General features: G+C 47.2%; 1 protein-coding gene across 2 annotated transcripts; it reads right to left on the bottom strand.

Moving 5' to 3' along the window:
- Positions 1–23777, bottom strand: LOC139237802 (shiftless antiviral inhibitor of ribosomal frameshifting protein homolog). 2 transcript variants are annotated; one of them, XM_070867019.1, is made up of 9 exons: positions 23692–23777; positions 14973–15117; positions 12258–12298; positions 10671–10709; positions 9886–9915; positions 8410–8565; positions 6995–7098; positions 5330–5493; positions 1–414 (listed from the first exon to the last, which is right to left on the bottom strand). In XM_070867019.1, exons 1-9 carry the CDS (start codon positions 23722–23724, stop codon positions 215–217), a joined length of 912 nt encoding a protein of 303 aa, XP_070723120.1. In that variant the 5' UTR covers positions 23725–23777; the 3' UTR covers positions 1–214. The 2 variants fall into 2 exon arrangements, with proteins under 2 accessions (XP_070723120.1, XP_070723121.1); XM_070867020.1 differs by lacking the exon at positions 6995–7098.
- Positions 23778–26488: the final 2711 nt, after the last annotated feature.

The following is a 26488-nucleotide window of genomic DNA, read 5'->3' as shown; positions in this document are numbered from 1 at the left end:
GTGGATTTAATAAAAATAATGACCAAGCAGTCTTGCCTGGCCCAGCGTACACAATGTGCCCCATCCCAGGGGATCGGTGCTTGACACAATCTGTGCGCATGGAGAGCAACCACCAGTCCATCCACTCCAGGCTCCCGGATAATCCCGGATCACAAAGGATCGAGACCTCTGCCGGGGCGAGCCAAGGAACGCTGCCAGCTTCGACTCACGCCATTCATAGGTCTTCGTTTTCCTCGTTCAGATCCTCCAGGATGATTTTGTCCACGTCGCACTCCATGAGGGAGCCCTGGGAGACACAGCTGGCCACGGTGGATCCTGTCGACTCGTGGCTCAGGCTGGGCTGCAGTACCTTGGGTAGGCCGCGGGCAGCCCGGGTCCGTGGGTGGACGCAGTGCGTGCCAGGAACGTGAGGCTCTAGCAAGGAAGAAAGAAAGAGCTGCATTTATATAGCGCCTTTAAAAAAGGAGGGAGCGAGAAAACGGATAATTATAGACCGGTTAGCCTGACATCAGTAGTGGGGGAAATGTTGGAATCAATTATTAAAGATGAAATAGCAGCGCATTTGGAAAGCAGTGACAGGATCGGTCCAAGTCAGCATGGATTTATGAAAGGGAAATCATGCTCGACAAAACTTCTGGAATTATTTGAGGATGTAACTGGTAGAGTGGACAAGGGAGAACCAGTGGATGTGGTGTATTTGGACTTTCAAAAGGCTTTTGACAAGGTCCCACACAAGAGATCGATGTGCAAAATTAAAGCACAAAATACTGGGGATAATGTACTGACGTGGATAGAGAACTGGTTGGCAGACAGGAAGCAGAGAGCCGGGATAAACGGGTCCTTTTCAGAATGGCAGGCAGTGACTAGTGAAGTGCCGCAGGGCTCAGTGCTGGGACCCCAGCTCTTTACTATATACATTAATGATTTAGATGAAGGAATTGAGTGTAATATCTCCAAGTTGGCAGATGACACTAAACTGGGTGACGGTGTGAGCTGCGAGGAGGATGCTAAGAGGCTGCAGGGTGACTTGGACAGGTTAGGTGAGTGGGCAAATGCATGGCAGATTCAGTATTATGTTGATAAATGTGAGGTTATACACTTTGGGGGCAAAAATATGAAGGCAGAATATTATCTGAATGGCGGCAGATTAGGAAAAGGGGAGATGCAACGAGACCTGGGTGTCATGGTTCATCAGTCATTGAAAGTTGGCATGCAGGTCCAGCAGGCGGTGAAGAAGGCAAATGGCATGTTGGCCTTCATAGCGAGAGGATTTGAGTATAGGAGCAGGGAGGTCTTACTGCAGTTGTACAGGGCCTTAGTGAGGCCTCACCTGGAATATTGTGTGCAGTTTTGGTCTCCTAATCTGAGGAAGGACGTTCTTGCTATTGAGGGAGTGCAGCGAAGGTTCACCAGACTGATCCCCGGGATGGCTGGTCTGACAGAAAAGGAGAGACTGGATCGACTGGGCCTTTATTCACTGGAGTTTAGAAGGATGAGAGGGGATCTCATAGAAACATATAAAATTCTGACGGGACTGGACAGGTTAGATGCAGGAAGAATGCTGCCGATGTTGGGGAAGTCCAGAACCAGGGGACACAGTCTAAGGATAAGGGGTAAGCCATTTAGGACTGAGATGAGGAGAAACTTCTTCACTCAGAGAGTTGTTAACCTGTGGAATTCCCTGCCGCAGAGAGTTGTTGAGGCCAGTTCATTGGATATATTCAAGAAGGAGTTAGATATGGCCCTTATAGCTAAAGGAATCAAGGGGTATGGAGAGAAAGCAGGAAGGGGGTACTGAGGTGAATAATCAGCCATGAACTCATTGAATGGTGGTGCAGGCTCGAAGGGCCGAATGGCCTACTCCTGCACCTATTTTCTATGTTTCTATGTTTCTTTCACGACCACCAGACGTCCCAAAAGCACTTTACAGCCAATGAAGTACTTTTTTGAGTGTAGTCACTGTTGTAATGTGGGAAACGTGGCAGCCAATTTGCACACAGCAAGCTCCCACAAATAGCGATGTGATAATGACCAGATAATCTGTTTTTGTTATGTTGATTGAAGGGTAAATATTGACCCCAGGACACCGGGGATAACTCCAGGGTGTCATGGTACATCAGTCATTGAAAGTTGGCATGCAGGTACAGCAGGTGGTGAAGAAGGCAAATGGTATGCTGGCCTTCATAGCAAGAGGATTTGAGTATAGGAGCAGGGAGATCTTACTGCAGTTGTACAGGGCATTGGTGAGGCCACACCTGGAATATTGTATTCAGTTTTGGTCTCCTAATCTGAGGAAGGACATTCTTGATATTGAGGGAGTGCAGCGAAGGTTCACCAGACTGATTCCCGGGATGGCAGGACTGACATATGAAGAAAGACTGGATCGACTAGGCTTATATTCACTGGAATTTAGAAGAATGAGAGGGGATCTCATAGAAACATATAAAATTCTGACGGGATTGGACAGGTTAGATGCAGGAAGAATGTTCCTGATGTTGGGGAAGTCCAGAATTAGGGGTCACAGTCTAAGGATAAGGGGTAGGCCATTTAGGACCAAGATGAGGAGAAACTTCTTCACTCAGAGAATTGTGAACCTGTGGAATTCTCTACCACAGAAAGTTGTTGAGGCCAGTTCGTTAGATATATTCAAAAGGGAGTTAGATGTGGCGCTTACGGCTAAAGGGGTCAAGGCGTATGGAGAGAAATCAGGAAGAGGGTACTGAAGTTGCATGATCAGCCATGATCATATTAAATGGTGGTGCAGGCTCAAAGGGCCAAATGGCCTACTCCTGCACCTATTTTCTATGTTTCCCCTACTCATCTTTGAAACAGTGCTGTGGGATCTTTTACTTCCACCCAAGATAGGGCCTCGGATTAACATCTCATCCGAAAGACGGTGACAGTGCAGCACTTCCTCAGCCCTGGCACGGGGAGTGTCAGCCTAGATTTATGTGCTCAAGTCTCTGGAGTGGGACTTGAACCCACAACCTTCTGACTCAGAGGCGAGGGTGCTGCCCACTGAGCCACAGCTGACACTTCTGACAAGGAAATTCTTGGTTAAGTCGAAGGCCCCTTTAATACAAGCACGAGGGAGGGAGGGAGGGCTAGTAGATGCAGTCTGCTGGGGCAGCACCCTCTTGCCTCAGCGATCTGGTTCGAGGTCCAGCCCAGACAATTGGGATTAAATCTTCTCTCTGTGTCGGCTGCAGTAACATCAGATCCATTATTTTGAGGCTTGTCTCAGGACTGTCCTTATTTAGCTTAAGCATACAGTACAAGGTTTTTAAAAATCATTGACAGGATGTGGGCGTCGCTGGCAAGGCCGGCATTTATGGCCCATCCCTAATTGCCCCTTGAGAAGGTGGTGGTGAGCCGCCTTCTTGAACCACTGCAGTCCGTGGGGTGAAGGTGCTCCCACAGTGCTGTTAGGGAGGGAGTTCCAGGATTTTGACCCAGCGACGATGAAGGAACGGCCGATATATTTCCAAGTCAGGATGGTGTGTGACTTGGAGGGGAACGTGGAGGTGATGGTGTTCCCATGCGCCTGCTGCCCTTGTCCTTCTATGTGGTAGAGGTCGCGGGTTTGGGAGTTGCTACAGTGCATCTTGTAGATGGTGCACACTGCAGCCAGGGGGCGCCGGTGGTGGAGGGAGTGAGTGTTGAAGGTGGGGGATGGGGTGCTGATCAAGTGGGCTGCTTTGTCCTGGATGGTGTCGAGCTTCTTGAGAATGTTGTTGGAGCTGCACTCATCAAGGCAAGTGGCGAGTATTCCATCACACTCCTGACCGGTGCCTTGTAGATGGTGAAGAGACTTTGGAGATTCAGAATCTCTAGCCTCGAGGTATGCAAGGTTGACAGCAATTGAGCAATTTTTCACTTCAAAGGTTAGCCATTGACCAATGAAGTGATAGGTAATAAGCAAGACCATCTCCAATCAGCACGGACCAAATATCACGATTCGTGCTACGGAGAATCGGAACGCCAGAAATAGTTTAGTTCTTTGGAAAAGCCCAATAGTTTTCACAGTGCCTGTCACCTGTCCTGATACAAAGGCAAATTACTGTCGGTGCTGGAATCTGAAATAAAAACAGAGCATGCTGGAAATCTCAGCAGGTCAGGCAGCATCTGTGGGGAGAGAAACAGAATTAACGTTTCAGGTCGATGACCCTTCGTCAGAACTGGAAAAAGTTTGAGATGTAACAGATTCTTATGGAAGTGCAGTGAAAGGGGGGAGGGGAGGACAGATCAAAAGGGAAGGTCTGTAATAGGGTGGAAGGCAGCAGAGATTAGAAGGACAAAAAGGATGATGGGCTGAATTGAGATGGCAATGGCACAAGTTAGGGAACAAAAGATGCGTCTAGATAGGGTGTGAATGGCAGAATCCTCACCAGCTGCCTGTCCTAATATCTCCTTATGTGGCTCGGTGTCAAATTTTGTCTGTAACCGCTCCCGTGAAGCGCCTTGGAACATTTTACGTTAAAGGCGCTATATAAATGCAAGTTGTTGAGTTAAAAACACCTTTAGAAAGCCCCTGGGGTGCGCACAGGTACAATTACCACTCTAAATAAAGGGCATCCTGTTAATAAATCTGTACCATCCTAGGTGCCATATTTGACCCTGAAATGAACATTCGATCACATATCCACAGCACAGCTAAGACTGCCTGTTTCCACCTCCGTAACATCGCCCCTGCCTCAGCTCATCTGCTGCTGAAACCCGCATCCATGCCTTTGTTACCTCTAGACTTGACTATTCCAACGCACTCTTGGCTGGCCTCCCACGTTCTACCCTAGGTAAACTAGAGGTGATCTAAAACTCGGCTGTCTGTGTCCTAACTCGCAGCGAGTCCCGCTCACCCATCACCCCCTGTACTCGCTGACCTACATTGGCTCCCGGTTAAGCAATGCCTCGATTTCAAATCCCTCCATGGCCTCGCCCCCTCCCTATCTCTGTAATCTCCTCCAGCCTCACAAACCTCCCCCCCCACCCCACCACCCGAGATGTCTGCGCTCCTCAGATTTTGCCCTGAGCATCCCTGATTATAATCGCTAATCTATCGGTGGCCGTGCCTTCTGTTGCCTGGGCTCTGGAACTCCCTCCCTTAACCTCTCCACCTCTCTTTCCTCCTTCAAGACACTCCTTAAAACCTATCTCTTTGACCAGGCTTTTACTCTGATAACGCTCCTGTGGAGCGCGTTGGGACGTTTCACTACGCTAAAGGCGCTATATAAACGCAAGTTGTTGTTGTACTAAAGCTGAAGACAGCAGTCACCTTCGCCAGGCCTGGACACACGGGAAGTTGTTGAGAAAGAAAGACGGCGTTTGTTACCTTGCCTGTTGTAACAGTCCTCGGCGCAGCAACTGTGTTCTCTCCGGCGCTCCGATCCCGTTCCCGGTCTCCTCAGAAGTCTTTTGCGCGGAATGATCCGGATGGGCAGGACGATGCTCCTGCACCTGTAGCACGGAGCAGGGAGCCCCATCTGCCCAAAGCCCCTGACAATGCGAAAGAAGACTCAATGTCACCATGGGTCAGGATCGGCAAGCTCTGGTTGGACGTATGCTGGGAGGTTTGGTCACATGACCTCCAACCGGCCCGGCCCGCCCCGCCCACTCTCCCGCCATTGGTCGCCAGGCACATTGGCAACCCTAAGTGGAGGAAGTGCGGGAGGGCGCTGAGCACCTCGAGTCTCATCGCCGAGAGCGTGCAGAAATCAAGCGCAGGCAGAAGGAGCGTGCGGCAAACCAGTCCCATCCTCCCCTTTCCCTCAACCACTGTCTGTCTCACCTGTGACAGAGATTGTGACTCTCGTATTGGACTGTTCAGCCACCTACGGACTCATTTTAAAAATGGAAGCAAGTCTTTCTCGATTCCGAGGGACTGCCTATGATGATGATGACGTTGGCAACCCCAGCATGGTTTAGTGTCCGGAAAGCACACAGGAGGTTCGTTACTAAGTCCAACAGATCTCATTTACAAAGAGGAAATACTTTTGATAATTGAGATTAGCAGTTCTTTGTAGGGCTGGTGGAAATCACTTTTGGAGAGGGATTAATTGTCCTCCTCCACACAGGCCCATTAAGTGTTGTTTAGCTGGAGTTCAGAGCTCTCTTGAGCCATCAACAAGAACAAATCTTTACACAACCTCAAAGAGAGGCACCAAACAAGACTATTCTCGTACATTGTCACTCACTGCAGCAGGGAGGGACTGTGTTTTGTTAAATCAAAATACAGATGAGCAGGTCTAAAAAACCCTAGCTCAAACACCTTATGCAAAGAGGGGGTGACATCACTTGCCCCAGTTGAGACCTGGGCTGCTTTGTATAAGAGTAAAGATGTCTTACTGCAAACTGTGTACAGTTTTGGTCTCCTTACCCAAGGAAGGATATACTTACCACAGAGGGAGTGCAGCGAAGGTTCACCAGACTGATTCCTGGGATGGGGGGGGATTGTCCTATGAGGAGAGATTGAGTAGACTAGGCCTATATTCTCTCGACTTTAGAAAAATGAGAGGTGATCTCATTAAAACATACAACATTCTTACAGGGCTTGACAGGGTAGATACAGGGAGGATGTTTCCTCTGGCTGGGAAGTCTAGAACCAGAGGTCATAGCCTCAGGATAAGGGGTCGGCCATTTAGGACTGAGATGCGGAGAAATTTCTTCACTCAGAGGGTGATTTATCTTTGGAATTCTCTGCCCCAGAGGGCTGTGGAGGCTCAGTCGTTGAGTATATTCAAGACCGAGATCGATAGATTTTTGGATATTAAGGGAATCAAGGGATATGTGGATAGTGCAGGAAAGTGGAGCTGAGGTCGAAGATCAGCCGTGATCTCATTGAATGGCGGAGCAGGCTCGAGGGGCCGAATGGCCTAACCCTGCTCCCATTTCTTATGTTCAACGCCCTATCACCCAGAGGTTGGTAGAAATGGGCGCAGACCATCCGTTTAATACTCTGAAGTTTTGGATACAGAATTATGCCGGGGCTAGACCTTACTTGAAAGAGTGATCACAGTGAGGGCAGTTATACTTGGCGAGGCCCCATTCCTGATCCTTGGGCACCGCCTGAAAAGTTGCTTTACAGCGACGGCATCGTGAGATCTGCGGAGAGGTTCAGTTTATTATTGCTGCAAACCCAGTTCTCTTTTCAGCTCTTAACAAACACACACACAATACTGGAAGGTAAAAGCGCTATAAAATGCTTTGTCACATTGAGTCTACCGCACAGAAACAGGCCATTTGGCCCAACTTCTCCGTGCCGGCGTAGAAATGAACCCCAGTGCTTAATTAGGACCACATTTCTTATGAGGATGTTATCTAAAATATTCACTGAAGAAACAAGATTGAAAATTGAAAATTATTTCTTGTCGGTTACGGCACTTCAAGTGCACATCCAAGTACTTTTTTAATACAATGAGGGTTTCTGCCTCTACCACCCTTTCAGGCAGTGAGTTCCAGACCCCCACCACCCTCTGGGTGAAAAAAGTTCTCCTCAAATCCCCTCTAATCCTCCTACTAATTACTTGAAATCTGTGCTCCTGATTGTTGACCCTTCTGCTAAGGGAAATAGGTCCTTCCTATCTACTCTATCTAGGCCCCTCATCATTTTACACATCTCAACAAGATCTTCCCCTCAGCCCCCTCTATTTCAAAGAAAACAACCCCAGCCTATCCAATTTTTCCTCATCTCTAAAATTCTCCAGTCCTGGCAACATCCTCACAAATCTCCTCTGTATCCTCTCTCGTGCACTACTCAGCCACCAGTATCATGTGACGCATTTGCCCACTGGGGCCCAATAGGGGAAGTCCATCTAATCGAACCTTCACTCCGGACTTCCAGAGACAGGTGGCAGGAAATCAGATGGCTCTGGTGCAATCACATCCTTCCGCTCAAACGGTGACCAGAACTGCACGCAGTTGTGAAGCTATTGGGACATTTGTTTTTGAACAAATTCTGAAAACAAATTCCTGAGTCGACTAGAATATTGAAAGCCAGAACTCCATTTATGATTTAATTTTTGCTCCCAAGAATAAAACTAAAATTTAGGAACAAAAAGACCAGAGACTGAAGTCAGGGCTAAATTTCTTGGGGGCTGAAACTCTGACCCACTGAAGCATTTGTGGTGGAGCGGGTCACATCGCCAATCCTCAGATGTAATTCCCCCCTACTAAACTTCAGGGATGAGCGGGTCATTAGCACAGTCTGGGGTACACCAACCTCGAGGAGACTCGAGTGGAGCATAAACGCCGGAATGGACTGGTTGGGCCGAATGGCCTGTTTCTGTGCCGTACATCCCGTGTAATAAATAAAGTCAGACAAATATTCTAACGAGAGACGGAAAGTAAAATGGTTTCTACGACGGGACTAATGGCACTGATCACCAAGAGCTCCGGTCAAAGCAGTAAAGTTACCAATTTCCTCTCGGGGACCTCCCGCCACCAATCCCGGTCACATGTCAAGCATGCAAACTGTCTTTGATCGCAGGGTATCTCGCCTCTCATTGCCAAGTCAAACATTTGCAAGTTCTCCTGTGTCAGTGGGAGCCTCTTTAAGCGATCTGCTATCCCCTGGTACAATCACAAAAAAATAAGAAAGTGAATCATGAGGGACATAACACAGCTTTCGATTTTCATTAAACAAGACGGCATGAAATCAGCCAAGAACCCAGCGGATGGAAGTGTGCCTCAGTGTGGTACTGACAACAACTTAAATTTATATAGCGCCTTTAATGTAGTGAAACATCCCAAGGCGCTTCACAGGAGTATTATGAGATAAGAAATTTGACACCGAGCCGCTTAAGTAGAAATTAGTCTAGGTCACTAAAAGCTTGGTCAATGAGGTCGGTTTTAAGGAGCGTCTTGAAGGAGGAAAGAGAGGTAGAGAGGCGGAGAGGTTTAGGGAGCGAGTTCCAGAGCTTGGGGCCCAGGCAACAGAAGGCACGGTCACCAATGGTTGAGTGATTATAATCAGGGATGCTCAGGAGGGCAGAATTAGAGGAGTGTAGACATCTCGGGGGGTTGTGGGACTGGAGGAGATTACAGAGATAGGGAGGGGCGAGGCCATGGAGGGATTTGAAAACAAGGATGGGAATTTTGAAATCGAGGCCAATGTAGGTCAGCGAGCACAGGGGGTGATGGGTGAGCGGGACACGGTGCGAGTTAGGACACGGGGCAGCGAGCACAGGGGGTGATGGGTGAGCGGGACACGGTGCGAGTTAGGACACGGGGCAGCGAGCACAGGGGGTGATGGGTGAGCGGGACACGGTGCGAGTTAGGACACGGGGCAGCGAGCACAGGGGGTGATGGGTGAGCGGGACACGGTGCGAGTTAGGACACGGGGCAGCGAGCACAGGGGGTGATGGGTGAGCGGGACACGGTGCGAGTTAGGACACGGGGCAGCGAGCACAGGGGGTGATGGGTGAGCGGGACACGGTGCGAGTTAGGACACGGGGCAGCCGGGTTTTGGATCACCTCGAGTTGACATCGGGTAGGATGCCAACATTAAAATCCACGCCCTTCGGTGGGTTAATGTGAGGGACGGAGTGAGACAGTTAGCCCGCTGAGATCGAGGGTGAGGCCCAGTGCAGGAAGTAATCAGGAGAAAAGAAGATGGCAGGTCAAGTCTGGACCAGACGATATCAACATATGCCACCTCCCAATTTAAAATAAAATCGGCCCTCCCAGACATGGTGGCCGATTCTGAGCAGAGAACTAGTCGTATTTATATTTGTAGAGGTGGCACATCCTTTACACATTGAATTCACTTAGATTGTGCCCCCCGATTAGCAGGAGCAGCAAAGTTAAATGAGTAAGAAGTCAGGCTCCCCGACACTGGTATGGAATCCACTCTCGAACACCCAGTCCCGCACATGGATCCTGTGGCTGTACCTGTAGGTCTCGGTCATCATCGTCTTCGCTCTGTGAAGAATTAAAAAAAACACAAGAATTGTCACGCAAGCTTCTCCGGAACCGCATTCCACATCATCAGGAGGTCCCAAGTGCTTCACAGACAGTCCCAGAAACTTCGGCACAGAAGGAGGTGATTCAGAGACCATGAAGTACTTTTGAAGTGTGGTCACTGTTGTAATGTGGGAAACGCAGCAGCCAATTTGCGCACAGCAAGCTCCCACACACAGCAATGTGATAATGACCGGATAATCTGTTTTTGTTATGTTAATTGAGGGATAAATATTGGCCCCAGGACACCGGGGAGAACTCCCCTGCTCTTCTTCAAAATAGTGCCATGGGATCTTTTACATCCACCTGAGAGAGCAGACGGGGCCTCGTTTTAGCGTCTCATCCGAAAGACGGCACCTCTGACAGTGCAGCGCTCCCTCAGCACTGCACTGGGAGTGTCGGCCTAGATTTCTTTTGTGCTCAAGCCCCTGGAGTGGGACTTGAACCCACAACCTTCTGGGGCGAGAGTGCTGCCCACTGAGCCACAACTGACACTCCACCCGAGAGGGTGAGTGAGGCCTCAAATTAATGGCTCATCTAAAAGATGGCCCCTCCAACAATATAACACTCCCTCAGCACTGCATTGGAGAGTTAGCTTTGATTGTGCACTCAAGCCCCTGGAGTGGGACTTGAACCCACCACCATGTGAGTCAGAGGTGAGAGCGCTACCCGAGCCAAGGCCAACGCAATGACGGAAGAAAGTGGTTAACACTTACCCCTGGGTTGCTGATTTCCTCATTATTTACTGGTGCATTCTGTGGATGGTGCATGGTGGGGGAAGGAGTTGGAAGAAAGAGGAAAATAAACCATCAGTACTGTTATGTCTGTAAATGACTCCACGAGGCAATGTGTTGTACTCAAACTGTAGTGACCTTGGTCTTTTATTCGTAACTCCAGAGTGAGGCACAAGCAAGGTGGGCAGCCTTTTATACTGGGCCCTGCACACCTATGCAGGTGACCCTCAGGTTTCCCACTGCAGTGCCCTCTGGTGGACAGCCTCTGCCACAGGGGCAGGAAACCCCAGTCTCCACCAGTTGCACCCTCTAGTGGTGCCAGCATAGTATATACACAGTGTGTAAACCTTATTGATAGTACATCAGGTGACAAGCCTCCATCTTATGCAACTATACAGTGACTACAGAGAGAGTATATCTATAGTCTGCATATATAACAAGTACCATTAATGTATTTCCATGCTCTGCATCAGTGACCAGCCTTTGGAATGAATGTTTGATCCATGTTTAAAATTAACACAAATCTTCATTTTGTTGCTTCTCTCCAAGATAGGCAGAGTTTTGAACGATAAGGGAATCAAGGGATCTGATCTTGCAGCTGAGCCGAAGATCAGATCAGCCACGATCTTATTGAAAGGCGGAGCAGGCTCGAAGGGGCCACGTGGCCGACTCCTGCTCCTATTTCTTATGTTCTTAAGTTACTCCAAGCTATTCTAAATCCTAAACTGAATTTTAATTAGATCCACAAAGGCGCTTCTTGAGCCAGCCGTTTCCAGGGCAAAAGCAGCCACGGATGTTGTGAACATTACAAAACCGCTGCATAGTTTAAAAAAAAAACATTTAATTTGTCCCGGTGCATAGGTCCGATCAGGCTGTTGGCTTTCTGCGGGTTCTGCTGTGGGATCTAATCAGCTTTGCAGTCAGCCACATTGAACAGCCGTTGCCATTTATGTCACACTTCAAACAAACCTTTACAGGGCTGCAGGCAAAGGTTAAGATGAGGCGACTGAGGGAATAAATGCATCGATACTATTCGCCTCAATCACCCCCTGTGGTGGCGAGTTCCACATTCTCACCACTCTCTGGGTAAAAGAAGTTTATCCCGAATTCCTTATTGGATTTATTGGTGACTATCTTATATTTGTGGCCCCTTCTCCCACAAGCGGAAACATCTTCTCTGCGTCTACCTTATTGAAACCTCCCAGAATCTTAAAGCTGCCATGAAGTAATAAGGCGGCAGCCAGAATGCCAAGCTGCTCAGGAAACGGAAACGGAAACAAGAACAAGTATTTTTAGACAAGTATCTGTCTTCTTACAGCTATCCCCGAGTATCAGTTCATTGCTCTCTGCCAGAGAATTTGAATGTGTGCGAGGGCCTCGGTATGGTTGAATCTTCACGTTTAAAACGACCAGTTCTTAACCAGCGGGAAACTGGGTGGGTCATTCTATGGCTAAGCTCTGCCATTGTGCGAATGAGTGTTTGTCCCTTACAGGCAGGGTTTGCAATTCTGTGGAACAATTGAACCTTTAAAAGCACGAGAAAGGAACGTTGGAAGATAAAAACGTTACCCAATTCTCTGGGTTATTCGCCACCTCAGCGTCCTCTGCATCTGAAAGAAAGAAAGCTATAGGAGTCATGCCCGTCTCAATCGATCAGCTCTTGCCCAGGTCAGCATGTTACCCGGCAGAGCATCTACCAGCCACTGCCACCTCCTGCCAAAGAGTGACCTCGAACACACACCGTCATTGTCATAGGCGGTCCCTCGTATCGAGGATGACTTGCTTCCACAACAAAAAGGGATGAGTTCACAGATGTTTCAATGAAGGACCTAATATTCCCGATCCCGAACTACATCCTGAAGGGTGGAAGATGCCCGTGGGTGGATTTTTTTAACGTGGGGTGACCGTTGCACACCAGCCACCACACGGGCTTGACAGAGCGAGGTCTTGGTCCAGTGGCGAGGGTTAACCAGGACGACTGGAGACCAGCTCTGCTGCATGGACCCAGTGCGCGCACATATCGCACAGTGTGGGCTGGGCCCGTGCTGCCCCTGGGCCCTCACTTCTTCTGGGCCCCAAACACACGCCTCTCCTTGGGCCCCAATCACATCCCTCTACAATCTCTCGCCGCTCCTGCGCCCCAACCTCGACACTCCTGCAGTACCTGCCCACGCTCCAATCAGCAACCTGGACCTTGGTGATGTCCAATCCAATCGTCCTCTTCACAGCCGTCGCTCTCCAGCACGCGTAGAACAACCCAAATTGGCGAGATCCCAAGTGAAGCTACCATGGCATCAGCAAGCTGATCTCACCTAAAGGATATTTTTCCCTGTTTCCCAGGGCAGCTGGTGTTTATTCCACCATTCACATCCTATCTAGACTCATCTTTTGTTTCCTAACTCCTGCCATTACCATTTCCATTCGGCCCATCATCTCTTTTGTCTCTCTAATCTCTCCTGCCTTCCACCCTATCACAGACCTTCCCTTTTGTTCTCCCCTCCCCTCCCCCTTTCACTGCCCCCTGCACTTCTTTAAGAATTGGTTACATTTCGAACTTTTGCCAGTTCTGACGAAGGGTCATCGACCTGAAACGTTAACTCTGTTTCTCTCTCCACAGATGCTGCCTGACCCGCTGAGATTTCCAGCATTTCCAGATTCCAGCATCTGCAGTATTTTGCTTTTGTTTTTCACCTAAAGGAACGATGCACTGAGGAAGTAAATGCTTTAGATGGGGCCAATTGCAGCAAAAAACAGTCAATAGTTTGGACCCTTCAGTCACCTGCTCAGGTTAATTGAACAGACAGCAGACCGACCTGGGCAACTGGAGACTCCAGAGACACCGAGAGGATGAGCAACTGACCTTCTGTGACACCTCGCTAGTTCCTCAATCCAATTCTTTTAAAAGAAACACAGTCAAGTAGACCTGGTTACGGTGAGGCACGGTTTGTAAGAGGTCCTCTTGGATAACTGGCCACACGAGATGCTTCATTTCATGTACAGAAGATTGAACAATGATACAGATATTCCCTCGTACCTCCGTATCTCTAATCTCCTCCAGCCCCAAAACACCGCCCCCCCCCACCCCCCCCGAGATGTCTGCGTTCCTCTAATTCTGCCCTCCTGAGCATCTCTGATTAAACTCGCTCAACCATTGGTGGCCGTGTCTTTTGTTGCCTGGGCCCTAAGCTCTGGAATTCCCTCCCTAAATCTCTCCGCCTCTCTTTCCTCCTTCAAGACGCTCCTTAAAACCTACCTCTGTGACCAAGCCCTAATTTCCTCTTATAAAGCTCAAGTGTCAAGTTTTTCCCCCTCATAATACTCCTGTTAAAGGCGCTATATAAATACAAGTTGTTGTTGTTTTTGTTGTAACCCGGTCCACTAGATCAAGGTCATGAAGAAGTCAAATTCCAATCATTACATGCACTTCTGGGTTTTCTGAACCGATGTTTGGGATCGCGCCCTGTGATTCTGCTCATTGTTACCAGGAACACTACAAGCTAGTGGCCTTGATTAGAATGCTTGGAAGCACAAGGCACACTGAGTTTGGTCAACGTTTGAACGTGGTGACTACACTCCAAAAGTCACCTCGTGGTTTTTTTTTTAAGCCGGCTTTTCACCGCCTACTCTCTCCTCTCCCGAAGGTGCTGGCCCCTTTGCTGGCCGCTGGCCCCGTGCCTGCCCTCCTGTAACTCAACTTAGAGGGTACTGAACATTGGCAGTGAGTGTCGCCAGGCCAACTAACTCCAAGAGGCCAGATTGCAGAGCTCCATCCCTGTCCAGACCCAAAGCACACACATGCACATGCACCTCCAGCAGGGGTCATCGGACAGAGGTCAAGAATGGGAACCTTGTTCAACTTTCACCACCTTGACCAAAGAGGGCGCCAAAGCCAATCGTAGCTGAGATCTAAGGTTAGTTCACTCAGGCCGGGCATCGAATTTCAGATCTCCCTGGATTTTATTGGCTCAGGTACTCCCTCAACCACTGTTTGGATTGTAAACCTACTGTAATGTATGCACCTGTGAGTATGCTCACAGGTTTGTGGAGCTGTTGCGTTGTGAGTGGCTTAGCCAGTCACGTGGTGATCACAAGACTCAATAAAACCCCAGCCAGTTGGGTTCGGGGGACCCACGATGAGGCAGGTGGTTGTGAGCCTGGTGGTTGAACTGGTAATGTGTAGTGTGATCGTTAAACCTTTGCTAATAAACCAACTAGTTCTTAAGAATTCATAGCAACACATTGCTATTAAGCAAAGAGCCCATGAAGCAAATACACGACACCTACCATCCTCCAGGTCCTTCAGTCGCAGAATTTCTTGTGACACCAGGTCATAGTCATTGTTGTACCTCCTCATCAGAGACACGGCAGTCGTAATAGGAATGCCCTTGGTGTGAAACTTCTCCCTCAGCCTCCGGACACTCTTCTCCAGCTGTCGGGGAAGAATAGAGAAGCTTTATGTCAAAGAAAACATTTAGATGCCAGCCTGTAATGGATACCAACGCCCGCTGGTGCCTACTCCAAGGGTCCATTCTTCGGGGTTGAAATTGGTTACGGCCATTTCTGAGGCGGTGGCACCGCCTGAGTGCTGATTTGGGGAAAAAAGATGCGCACCTACCTGTTCCTGCTGCGCCCGCCTGCGATCCCGGCCCGGAGGCCTCCTCTCCCCGCGCATCAGAGCGCGTGCCATCAGGACATCCGCAGAGCTGGAGCTGCAGTCACATGGCTCTGGGCAGCCAATCAAGGTACAGTATTTTCTCATTCATAATAATGGGAACTCCGGAAGTTGGAGTTCCCATTATGATTGAGAAATGCCCCCAAACACACAGCCAGAAATAAAAGATAGAAAAAAATACACCACATATTTAACATTCATTTAAATTAGTTATTTATGTCTTATAAAAAAAAATATATTTTCTCAATTTTAAAAAGTTTTTTTAATTATGGTTTAAAATAAACTTACTATAGTGGGAGGGTTTTTTAAACAATAAAATGTGTTTTTTATATTATATTTTATATTTTATTATGTTTTTGTGTGTTTTAAAACTCTTACGCTATGTGCCTGCTTTTATCAGGTGCAAGAGTTTTCAGGACATCTGCTGAACAAAATGTTGAATGATTGTGGGTGGAGATTAGAGATAGTATGGGGAAAAAGTCACTGGTCAGCGTAGTTTATAGGCCCCCAAATAATAACTTCATGGTGGGGCGGGCAATAATCAAGGGAATAATGGAGGCATGTGAAAAAGGAATGGCAGTAGTTATGGGGGATTTTAACCTACATATCGATTGGTCAAATCAAATCGCAGGGGGTAACTTGGAGGAGGAATTCATAGAATGCATACGGGATTTTTTCTTAGAACAGTATGTAACAGAACCTACAAGGGAGCAAGCCATTTTGGATCTGGTCCTGTGTAATGAGACAGGAAAAATAAATGATCTCCTCGTAAAAGATCCTCTCGGAATGAGTGATCACAATATGGTTGAATTTGTATTACAGATTGAGGATGAGGAAGTTGTGTCAGACACGAGAGTACTATGCTTAAACAAAGGGGACTACAGTGGGATGAGGGCAGAGTTGGCTAAAGTAGACTGGAAACAAGGACTAAATGGTGGCACAATTGAGGAACAGTGGAGGACTTTTAAGGAGCTCTTTCATAATGCGCAACAAAAATATATTCCAGTGAAAAAGAAGGGCGGCAAGAGAAGAGATAACCAGCCGTGGATAACCAAGGAAATAAAGGAAAGTATCAAATCAAAGACCAATGCGTATAAGGTGGCCAAGGTTAGTGGGAAACTAGAGGATTGGGAAGATTTTAAGCAACAGCAAAGAATGACTAAAAAAGCAATAAAGAAAGGGAAGATAGATTACGAAGGTAAACTTGCGCAAAACATAAAAACAGATAATAAAAGCTTTTACAGATATATAAAACGGAAAAGAGTGACTAAAGTAAATGTTGGTCCCTTAGAAGATGAAAAGGGGGATTTAATAATGGGAAATGTGGAAATGGCTGAGACCTTAAACAATTATTTTGCTTTCGTCTTCACAGTGGAAGACACAAAAACCATGCCAAAAATTGCTGGTCATAGGAATGTGGGAAGGGAGGACCTTGAGATGATCCCTATCACTAGGGAGGTAGTGCTGGACAGACTAATGGGATTGAAGGTAGACAAGTCCCCTGGTCCTGATGAAATGCATCCCAGGGTATTAAAAGAGATGGCGGAAGTTATAGCAGATGTATTTGTTATAATCTACCAAAATTCTCTGGACTCTGGGGAGGTACCAGCGGATTGGAGAGCAGCTAATGTAACGCCTCTGTTTAAAAAAGGGGGCAGGCAAAAGGCAGGTAACTATAGGCCGGTTAGTTTAACATCTGTAGTGGGAAAAATGCTTGAAACTATCATTAAGGAAGAAATAGCGGGACATCTGGATAGGAATAGTGCAATCAAGCAGATGCAGCATGGATTCATGAAAGGGAAATCATGTTTAACTAACTTACTGGAATTCTTTGAGGATATAACGAGCATGGTGGATAGAGGTGTACCGATGGATGTGGTGTATTTAGATTTCCAAAAGGCATTCGATAAGGTGCCACACAAAAGGTTACTGCAGAAGATAAAGGTACGCGGAGTCAGACGAAATGTATTAGCATGGATAGAGAATTGGCTGGCGAACAGAAAGCAGAGAGTCGGGATAAATGGGTCCTTTTCCGGTTGGAAATCAGTGGTTAGTGGTGTGCCACAGGGGTCAGTGCTGGGACCACAACTGTTTACAATATACATAGATGACCTAGAAGAGGGGACAGAGTGTAGTGCAACAAAATTGTGTAGAGGACTCAGAGAGGCTGCAAGGAGATTTGGATAGGTTAAGCGAATGGGCTAAGGTTTGGCAGATGGAATACAGTGTCGGAAAGTGTGAGGTCATCCACCTTGGGGAAAAAAAAACAGTAAAAGGGAATATTATTTGAATGGGGAGAAATTACAACATGCTGTGGTGCAGAGGGACCTGGGGGTCCTTGTGCATGAATCCCAAAAGGTTAGTTTGCAGGTGCAGCAGGTAATCAGGAAGGCAAATGGAATGTTGGCCTTCATTGCGAAAGGGATGGAGTACAAAAGCAGGGAGGTGTTGCTGCAACTGTATAAGGTATTGGTAAGGCCACACCTGGAGTACTGCGTGCAGTTTTGGTCACCTTACTTAAGGAAGGATATACCAGCTTTGGAAGGGGTACAGAGACGATTCACGAGGCTGATTCGAGAAATTAGGGGGTTAACTTATAATGATAGATTGAGTAGACTGGGTCTTTACTCCTTGGAGTTCAGAAGGATGAGGGGTGATCTTATAGAAACATTTACAATCATGAAAGGGATAGACAAGATAGAGGCAGAGAGGTTGTTTCCATTGGTCGGGGAGACTAGAACTAGGGGGCACAGCCTCAAAATACGGAGGAGCCAATTTAAAACCGAGTTGAGAAAAAATTTCTTCTCCCAGAGGGTTGTGAATCTGTGGAATTCTCTGCCCAAGGAAGCAGTTGAGGTTGGCTCATTGAATGTTTTCAAGTCAAAGATAGGTAGATTTTTAAGCAATAAGGGAATTAAGGGTTATGGGGAGAGGGCGGGTAAGTGGAGCTGAGTCCACGACCAGATCAGCCATGATCTTATTGAATGGCGGAGCAGGCTCGAGGGGCTAGATGGCCTACTCCTGTTCCTAATTCTTATGTTCTTATGTTCTTATGCTGGGCAAGAGATGGGTAAATACCCCAATCTTACCCGTGCGAATATCCTGGCTCCCGAGATGCGGAGGATCGGTCAAGCCAGAAACTTGAGAGATCGGAAAGGCGGTTTTCTGCGCATGCGCATTGTGCGCTGAAAACCGGTTTTTGCGATGCCTTCCCGGGTCCGTACCCACCTCGTACACACTCCGTACCGACCTGGGAAGGCCGGGATTTCTGGACCATTATCTCCCTATGTGGCTCAGTGTTAAATTTTTGTCTTATAACGCCTGTGAAACGCCTTGGGACATTTTATATCGTTAAAGGCGTTATATAAATGCAAGTTGATTTTGGAAAGTGTATCTTGGTTGTTTGCACTTTGCAATTATTGTATCACAGTAGACGGCTAACTCACATTTGTTCTGTCTGGAGATTCTAGTCATATATAGGAAAGGAGAACTCACCTGTTGCTGAGTTATTAAATTACGCGGTGATTACTGCCATGGTGATGTTCAGGCACAGAAATAAAGACCTGCATTTATATAGCACCTTTCATGACCTCAGGATGTCCCATAGCGCTTCGCAGCCAATGAAGTACTTTGGAAGCAGAGTTACTATTGTAACATAAGGGGAGGTGCGGAGATGAGGGGGTTGACTTATGAGGAAAGGTTGAGTAGGTTGGGCCTCTACTCATTGGAATTCAGAAGAATGAGAGGTGATCTTATCGAAACGTATAAGATAATGAGGGGGCTCGACAAGGTGGATGCAGAGAGGATGTTTCCACTGATGGGGGAGACTAGAACTAGAGGGCATGATCTTAGAATAAGGGGCCGCCCATTTAAAACTGAGATGAGGAGAGATTTCTTCTCTCAGATGGTTGTAAATCTGTGGAATTTGAAGCTTCAGAGAGCTGTGGAAGCTGGGACATTGAATAAATTTAAGACCGAGATGGACAGTTTCTTAACTGATAAGGGGATAAGGAGATAAGGGGTTTATGGGGAGCGGGCAGGGAAGTGGAGCTGAGTCCATGATCAGATCAGCCATTATCTTATTGAATGGCGGAGCAGGCTCGAGGGGCCGTATGACATACTCCTGCTCCTATTTCTTATGTTCTTATTCTGTGGGTTATACTGTCATTCTAATGGATCTCAACATAGAAATTAACAGAGAAACCAGAAGATTGTGGGTTCAAGTCTTACTCCAGGGACACGGGCACAGCAATCTAGGCTGACGCTCCCAGTGCAGGGCTGAGGGAGCGCTGCACTGTCGGAGGTGCCGACCTTTGGATGAGACATTAAACCGAGGCCCCGCCTGCCCTCTCAGCTGGACGTAAAAGATCCCACGGTACTATTTTGAAGAAGAGCCGGAGAGTTATCCCCGATGTCCTGGAAAATATTTACCTCTCAATCAACATAACAAAAACAGATGATCTGGTCATTATCACATTGCTGTGTGTGGGAGCTTGCTGTGCGCAAATTGGCTGCCGCATTTCCCACATTACAACAGTGACTACACTCCAAAAGTACTTCATTGGCTGTAAAGTGCTTTGAGACGTCCGGTGGTAGTGAAAGGTGCTATAGAAATGTAAGTCCTTTCTTTTTTTCTCTCTCATGAAGGAAGAGAAAAAATCTGTGAGGAAATTACAGTGACCTGCTAGGATCTTTTTTTGAAAGGGTAAACAGTTCTGTTTGCTGATCCCAATCTGGCTGGGTCAGAGCGTTGCCAGTACATCGAGTTCCACACAACTCAAACAAAGCCCTTATTGGGCTGGCCATGTGAGGGGTTTGGGGCACCTATTGCCTCAGAAAGGGGTCTTTAAAAGTGAAGGAATGAATTAAAAGAAAATTGGTGCCTTCGGGAAGTGCAGATTGGGGGAGGGGATATGCCGGGGGGCAGTGGGGGGGGGGGGGGGAACCAATACAGAACATGAAGCAAAATAAAACCTGACTGAAGTAAATTGGTTAACCATTAACTTTTATCATTATTGATTTCCAATTAGGGCTGCAGAGGCACGAGTCTCCGCATTATCCGAGTGCTCTCTCTCTCTCACTTTCCCTCCCATCTTTCTATTAAGAACATAAGAATTAGGAGCAGGAGTTGGCTATTTGGCCCATTGAGTCTGCTCCGCCATTCAATGAGATCGTGGCCGATCTTCTACCTCAACTCCACTTTCCTGCACTGTCCTCGTATCCCTTGATTCCCTTAATTTCCAAAAATCTATCGATCCCTGTCTTGAATATACTCAAAGACTGAGCCTCCACAGCCATCTGGGGCAGAGAATTCCAAAGATTCACCCCCCTCTGAGTGAAGAAATTTCTCCTCATCTCAGTCCTAAATGGCCGACCCCTTATCCGGAGACTGTGACCCCTGGTTCTAAACTCCCCAGCCCGGGGGAAACATCCTCCCTGCATCTACCCTGTCAAGCCCTGTAGCTACTGTGGCTGCTTCAAGCACAGATATCTCTTTGCTTTGATGTTGGGGGAACACAAGAGATGAAAAAAGGAACAAACTTGCATTTATATAGCGCCTTTCATATCCTGGATGCTCCAAAGTACTTCACAGCCAACCAATTACTTTTGACGTGTGATCAGTGTTGTAATGCAGAACCAAATTTGTGCACAGCAAGCTCCCATAAACAGCAATGAGATAAACCTAAAATAAATAGAGAAAATGCTGGAAATACTCAGCAGGTCAGGCAGCATCTGTGGAGAGCGAAACAGAGTTAACGGCTCAGGTCTGTGACCCTTCGTCAGAACGTTCGTGAGGTAAACCTACTTTCTTTTGGTGATCTTGGTTGAGGGACCACTGGATACCGGGAGAACTCCCCTGCTCTTCTTCAAATAGTGCCATGGGATCTGTTCGCATCCTACCGAGATAGGCCTTGGCTTCATCGGAAAGATGGCACCTCTGACAGTGCAGCACTTCCTCACTGGAGTGTCAGCCGAGAATAAATGCTCATAGTCTGGAGCTACCACTGAGCCAAGCTGACATCTTAGAGCTGATAAGAAGCTTTCAAAGAGTGGGGGCCACCCGCTATGGCATTTCTAGAATCATGGCCCTGAAATTCCGGTAGGAGGCTTCTTTCGGACGCCTCCGGCCGGAGAATTTTTCCGAAAATACCCGGTGGCCCCGGAGGAGCGTGGGATTCCGGTGGGGAGGCCCTGTCTTCCCGCGCTGCGGAGCGCGTTCCCATCCTCCGGGTTCCCACGGAGACGGTGCAGTCATGTGTGACTGCTCAGCCAATCAGGGACAGTATTCTCAATTAATAGCATTGGTAGCTCCATATCTACCAGTTCTCATTGCTATTAATTGAGATAAACAAACACAATAACACCAATAAAAAACACACCTCACATGATTAAAATTAATTGAAATTAAAGTTAATAAATATCTTGAGAAAATTTTCTTTTTTGAGTTTTTAAAAAGTTTTTTAAATTATGGTTTAAAATAAATTTATCGTAGTGGGCAGGGTTGTTAAAAATAAAATGTGTTTTTAAAAATGTTATTTTTATGTTTAAAGTGTGTTTTAGAACTCTTATGCCAGGTTGTGCATCTGCTTTTATCAGACACAAGAGTTTTGAGGACTGGGTAAATCCCGCAATCTTGCCCTTGCAAATGCCCTCGCTCCCAAAATACAGATGATCTGTTGAGCTCCAGCTTGACAGGTCGGAAAGGCAGGTTTTCAGCGCATGCGCATTGTGTACTGAAAACCGGCTTTTGCGATGCCATCCCGGGTCCGTACACACTCCATACGGACCCAGGAGGCCGGAATTTCTGGGCCCATAGGTCAGGAGTCAACATAGGACCCCCACATAGTCTTCAGTCTTCACACAGGTGTCTCACAGCGAGGGATATGGGTGTTGCCGATATTTATTGCCCATCCCTAATTGCCCTTGAGAAGGTGGTGGTGAGCCGCCTTCTTGAACCGCTGCAGTCCCGTGTGGTGAAGGTGCTCCCACAGTGCTGTTAGGGAGGGAGTTCCAATATTTTGACCCAGCGACGATGAAGGAACGGCCAATATATTTCCAAGTCAGGATGGTGTGTGACTTGGAGGGTGATGGTGTTCCCATGCACCTGTTGCCCTTGTCCTTCTAGGTGGTACAGGTCACAGGTTTGAGAGGTGCTGTTTGTGGGAGCTTGCTGTGCGCAAATTGTCTGCTGCCTCTCCTCAATCAAAAGTACTTCATTGGTTATAAAGCGTTTAGTCATGTCCCAAAGTCGTGAAAGGTGCTATAGAAATGCAAGTCCTTCTTTTCTCCGTTTGCCAACGTTCTTATTTAATTTCAGGTTTCTCTCCTCTCCTGAAAGAACCAACTGGAGATTGGGCACCGGTCGACAGTACCTGCTCCATGTGGCCATTCTTCATGGACAGACTGAAACAATTATCAGCAGGCTGTTGCACACTGGGGCCGTCATGGCAGAGTCCAATACCTACACACTTCCCAGCAAAGGCAGCAATCAGGAACCTTGGCTGTTTAGCCCCTCCAGCCCGAGCTCTGGTCACCCAAGCCAACGAACCGAATGATCCAACTGCTTAAACGAGAGATCAGCCAACCCAGCCCAGAATGTCCACAGAACGTAGGATCTTCCTAGTCAGAACCACCCGATATGGAGCATTTAACACCGAGGCACCCCTGGGAGCTAAATCTGCAATTCTTCTAAAGCATTTCCTCCAAATTTTTATTTTGCAATACAAAATAATTGTCCATCTTTAAGACGACTTCCTCTCACAGGATGCGGTGAAATTTGATGAAACAAATACGGCTAGTTTCATTTCCAACAGACATGCACACTCTTGCCTGTGTATCACGATCTCACTAAACCGCGTACTCCTCAAACTCCGAACCGCGCAGCCCTTCCACAAAGGGGATACACTGTGTCCAGCCTTAGGGACGTAAGAGGAGGCCATTCAGTCCCTCGAAGCTGTTCCATCATTCAATTAGATCATGGCTGATCTTCAGCTCAACTTCGTTGCCCGTCTTGGCTCCATATCCCTCGATACCCTTACCTAACAAAAATCTCAATTAATCTCAGTTTTGAAATTTTCAATTGACCCTACACCACTCCAGCCCACAACGGTTTTTTGTGTGGTGCGGGAAAAGGAGTGTTGCAGGTTTCCACGGCACTGTGTGCGAAGAAGTGCTACCTGACATCACCGCTGAACAACCCGGTTCGGATTTTAATATTATGCCCCATGCTCTGGACTCCCGCCACTTGGCTTTCTCACCAGTTGAGAATCCTTGCTTGGAACTGACCGAACTCTGATACAAACCCACCGGCGATATTATTAGAAAGAGTACCTCCACATTCTCTTCGGTGATCTCTTGATGCATGATGACTCTTCCCCGCTGCACGATCTGAATAACTGCGTGTGCTGCTCCTCAATGCTTCAAATCGGAGTTGTCTCTTTCTTTCACTTTCAGTTCCCAACAGCCCACTCGGTTATTTGCACTGTTTTGGTGCATGAATTAAAGGTGGAACCACAGCGCTCAATATTTTTCTTTGTTGCATAATTAACTTTTGTGGGGCCAGACAGGAGGAGGGGAGAGATGGCATTTGGCGATCACCCCCAGTTTATTGGCCCGGAAGTTGCGGGGTCAAACGAGAGAGAGCAGACATTCACTACCTTTTGTGTGAAGAAATGCTTCCTGACATCACCCCTGAACGGCCCGGCTCGAACTTTAACACCACCGGTAGTCCTCCAAATAGCCCAGGTTCCGGGTTTCATGCGCCCCGACTCTGAGAAAACCCGGAAATTGCGATCCCTCACCTTTCTCCTTGACACAAGCGCCCCAGAAACACTTTCGCTGCCGCAGAGTTGGGCTATTTGCCCATGAAACCCTTACATCTAGTAAAAGCGGGCGTGGGGCATGCTTTTACCAGCGTAAGCGATAAAATAAATGTTAAATTAACATTTTTTAAATGATTAAAACATGCAAAAACATTTAAAATTTGTTCATGTAAATTTTGGGCCGGATTAAAATGTTATTATTTTCACCCAAAATGTAATTTTTCATTTTAAATGCTTAATCAAAGGGACTTTTAATTAATTTTGAATGTGGAAATATTTATTTTTATTAGAATTGAGATTTATTTGGGGATTTCTCATCAGCTTATGTGTAAATAGAATCGCCATTAGCTTATGAGGAATTTCCCTAATTTCTAATTGGTTGGCCTGGCCCACGTGATCCCAAGGACGCTTCCGAAGCACCTGCATCCCTGGGATCCGTGGGCCTTTTCACAGGCGTACGCCGGGAGGCCCAGAACCCACAGACTCTGGACTCCAACACTTTGAGAATTGCTTTAAAGAAATAGCTGGGATGCCAAAGCCTTGAGGGTGCAGAGGAGATCTACGGGAGCAAGTCCAGGGACGAGGGACTTCAATTGCGTGGATAGACTGGAGATGCTGGGGATGTTCTGCTTGGGGCGGAGAGGGTTGAGGGGAAGACTTGATCGAGGTGTTCAAAATCATGAGGGGTCTGGATAGGATAGATAGAGAGAAGCTGCTCCCATTGGCAGAAGGGTCGAGAACCAAAGGGCACAGATATAAGGTGATCGGCAGAAGAACCAAAAGCAACACAAGAAACAAAAATACGCAGCAAGTGGTTAGGATCTGGAATATGCTGCCTGAGAGGATGGTGGAGGCAGACTCAATTGTGGCTTTCAAAAGGGAGTTGGATAAGTGCCTGAAGGACAAAGAATGTGCAGGGTTACGGGGAAAGGGCGGGGGAGTGGGACTGGCTGAAGTGCTTTTGCAAAGAGCAGGCATGGGCTCGACGGGCCGAATGGCCTCCTCCCGGGCTGGAACAGTTCTGTGACACCAGGTGCTTTTAAAAAATGTTTTCGGATCGGAGGCAAATTTCGGGTCATTAAATTGGAATCTTTTTGTCTTCAAGTGGTCCCATTGCCTCTAGTGAGTCCCAGAAAGATGCGGGGTGGAATTTGATCCAGCCAGTGGCGGTTTGGCGATTTAAAAAATGTGAATACCTCACATCGAGCAAAAATATAGTTTCTGGAGTGGTTTCAAGGGCACCTCCCCCAATGAGACTTCCACCTTTCATTTGACAGTTTCCAGCCTGTTGCAATATACATTAATATTTTACATCAGTTCTTCATATGCAAAAAACATGCCATTTAATTAAAAGATACAAAACATGCTCCCTAGTTGGCACTGTGGCAGAAGGGTGTAAGTACAGCGTGACAGGTTTACATAGGAAATTTTCTTTCTAAATGTAGGCACAAGAATTCACAACGGGAAAGGAAATACGTTGAACATGTTATACAGATGTGGTGTGAAACAGTCTCCCTAACTTTTCATATTATTCTGTCAAATATACACTGTGGCTAATGATAAGAATGAAAGACTTGCATTTATATAGCGCCTTTCACGACCACTTTACAGGCAATGAAGTAATTTTGGAGTGTAGTCATTGTTGTAATGTGGGTAACACAACAACCAACTTGTGCACAGCAAGCTCCCACAAACAGCAATGTGATAATGACCTGATAATCTGTTTTTGTTATGTTGATTGAGGGATAAGTTTTGACCCAGGAGACCGGGGATAACTCCCCTGCTCTTCTTTGAAATAGTGCCACCTGAGAGGGCAGACGGGGCCTCGGTTTAAAGTTTCATCTGAAAGACACCACCTCCGACAGTGCAGCACTCCCTCAGCACTGCACTGGGAGTGTCAGCCTAGATTTTTGTGCTCAAGTCTCTGGAGTGGGACTGGAACCCACAACCTTCTGACTCAGAGGCCAGTGTGCTACCCACTGGGCCACAGCTGACACCAAGGATGATAAATGCATTCTGTTCTGCTCTTTTCAGCTTTGAAGGGGTTCTGTACTGTGAGCAATAAAAAAGGACATAATAAATGACCCACCTCAAAACATTCATCACCAGAAATCGTGCATTTTCTGAACAAAAAGTCCGACATTTGGAAAATATTGGCTCCACTTGCATTAATCAACGATCCAATTCAAAGATGTCTTCTTGCACTGAAATTATGTTTCTGTCTGGTCATATTCTTGAATTTACAAACCTGTGATTCACTGTAAAATAACTGCCTGGGCCTCAGTGAGTACTTCCATTGTAAATAA

The sequence above is a fragment of the Pristiophorus japonicus genome, chromosome 24, assembly GCF_044704955.1.
Source record: "Pristiophorus japonicus isolate sPriJap1 chromosome 24, sPriJap1.hap1, whole genome shotgun sequence".
Lineage (NCBI taxonomy): Eukaryota > Metazoa > Chordata > Chondrichthyes > Pristiophoridae > Pristiophorus > Pristiophorus japonicus.
The sequence above is the reverse complement of the archived record's forward strand: the minus strand, read 5'-3'. Positions and strand labels throughout refer to the sequence as shown.

Excerpts from the sequence above, each read along its gene's own strand:
- LOC139237802 (XM_070867019.1), bottom strand. The coding sequence starts at position 23,724 with ATGCATCAAGAGATCACCGAAGAGAATGTGGAG. Across the intron at positions 15,118-23,691 it reads TCACCGAAGAGAATGTGGAG|CTGGAGAAGAGTGTCCGGAG; the intron begins GTACTCTTTCTA and ends CTTCCCCGACAG. Across the intron at positions 8,566-9,885 it reads ATGATGACCGAGACCTACAG|GGGATAGCAGATCGCTTAAA; the intron begins GTACAGCCACAG and ends TGATTGTACCAG.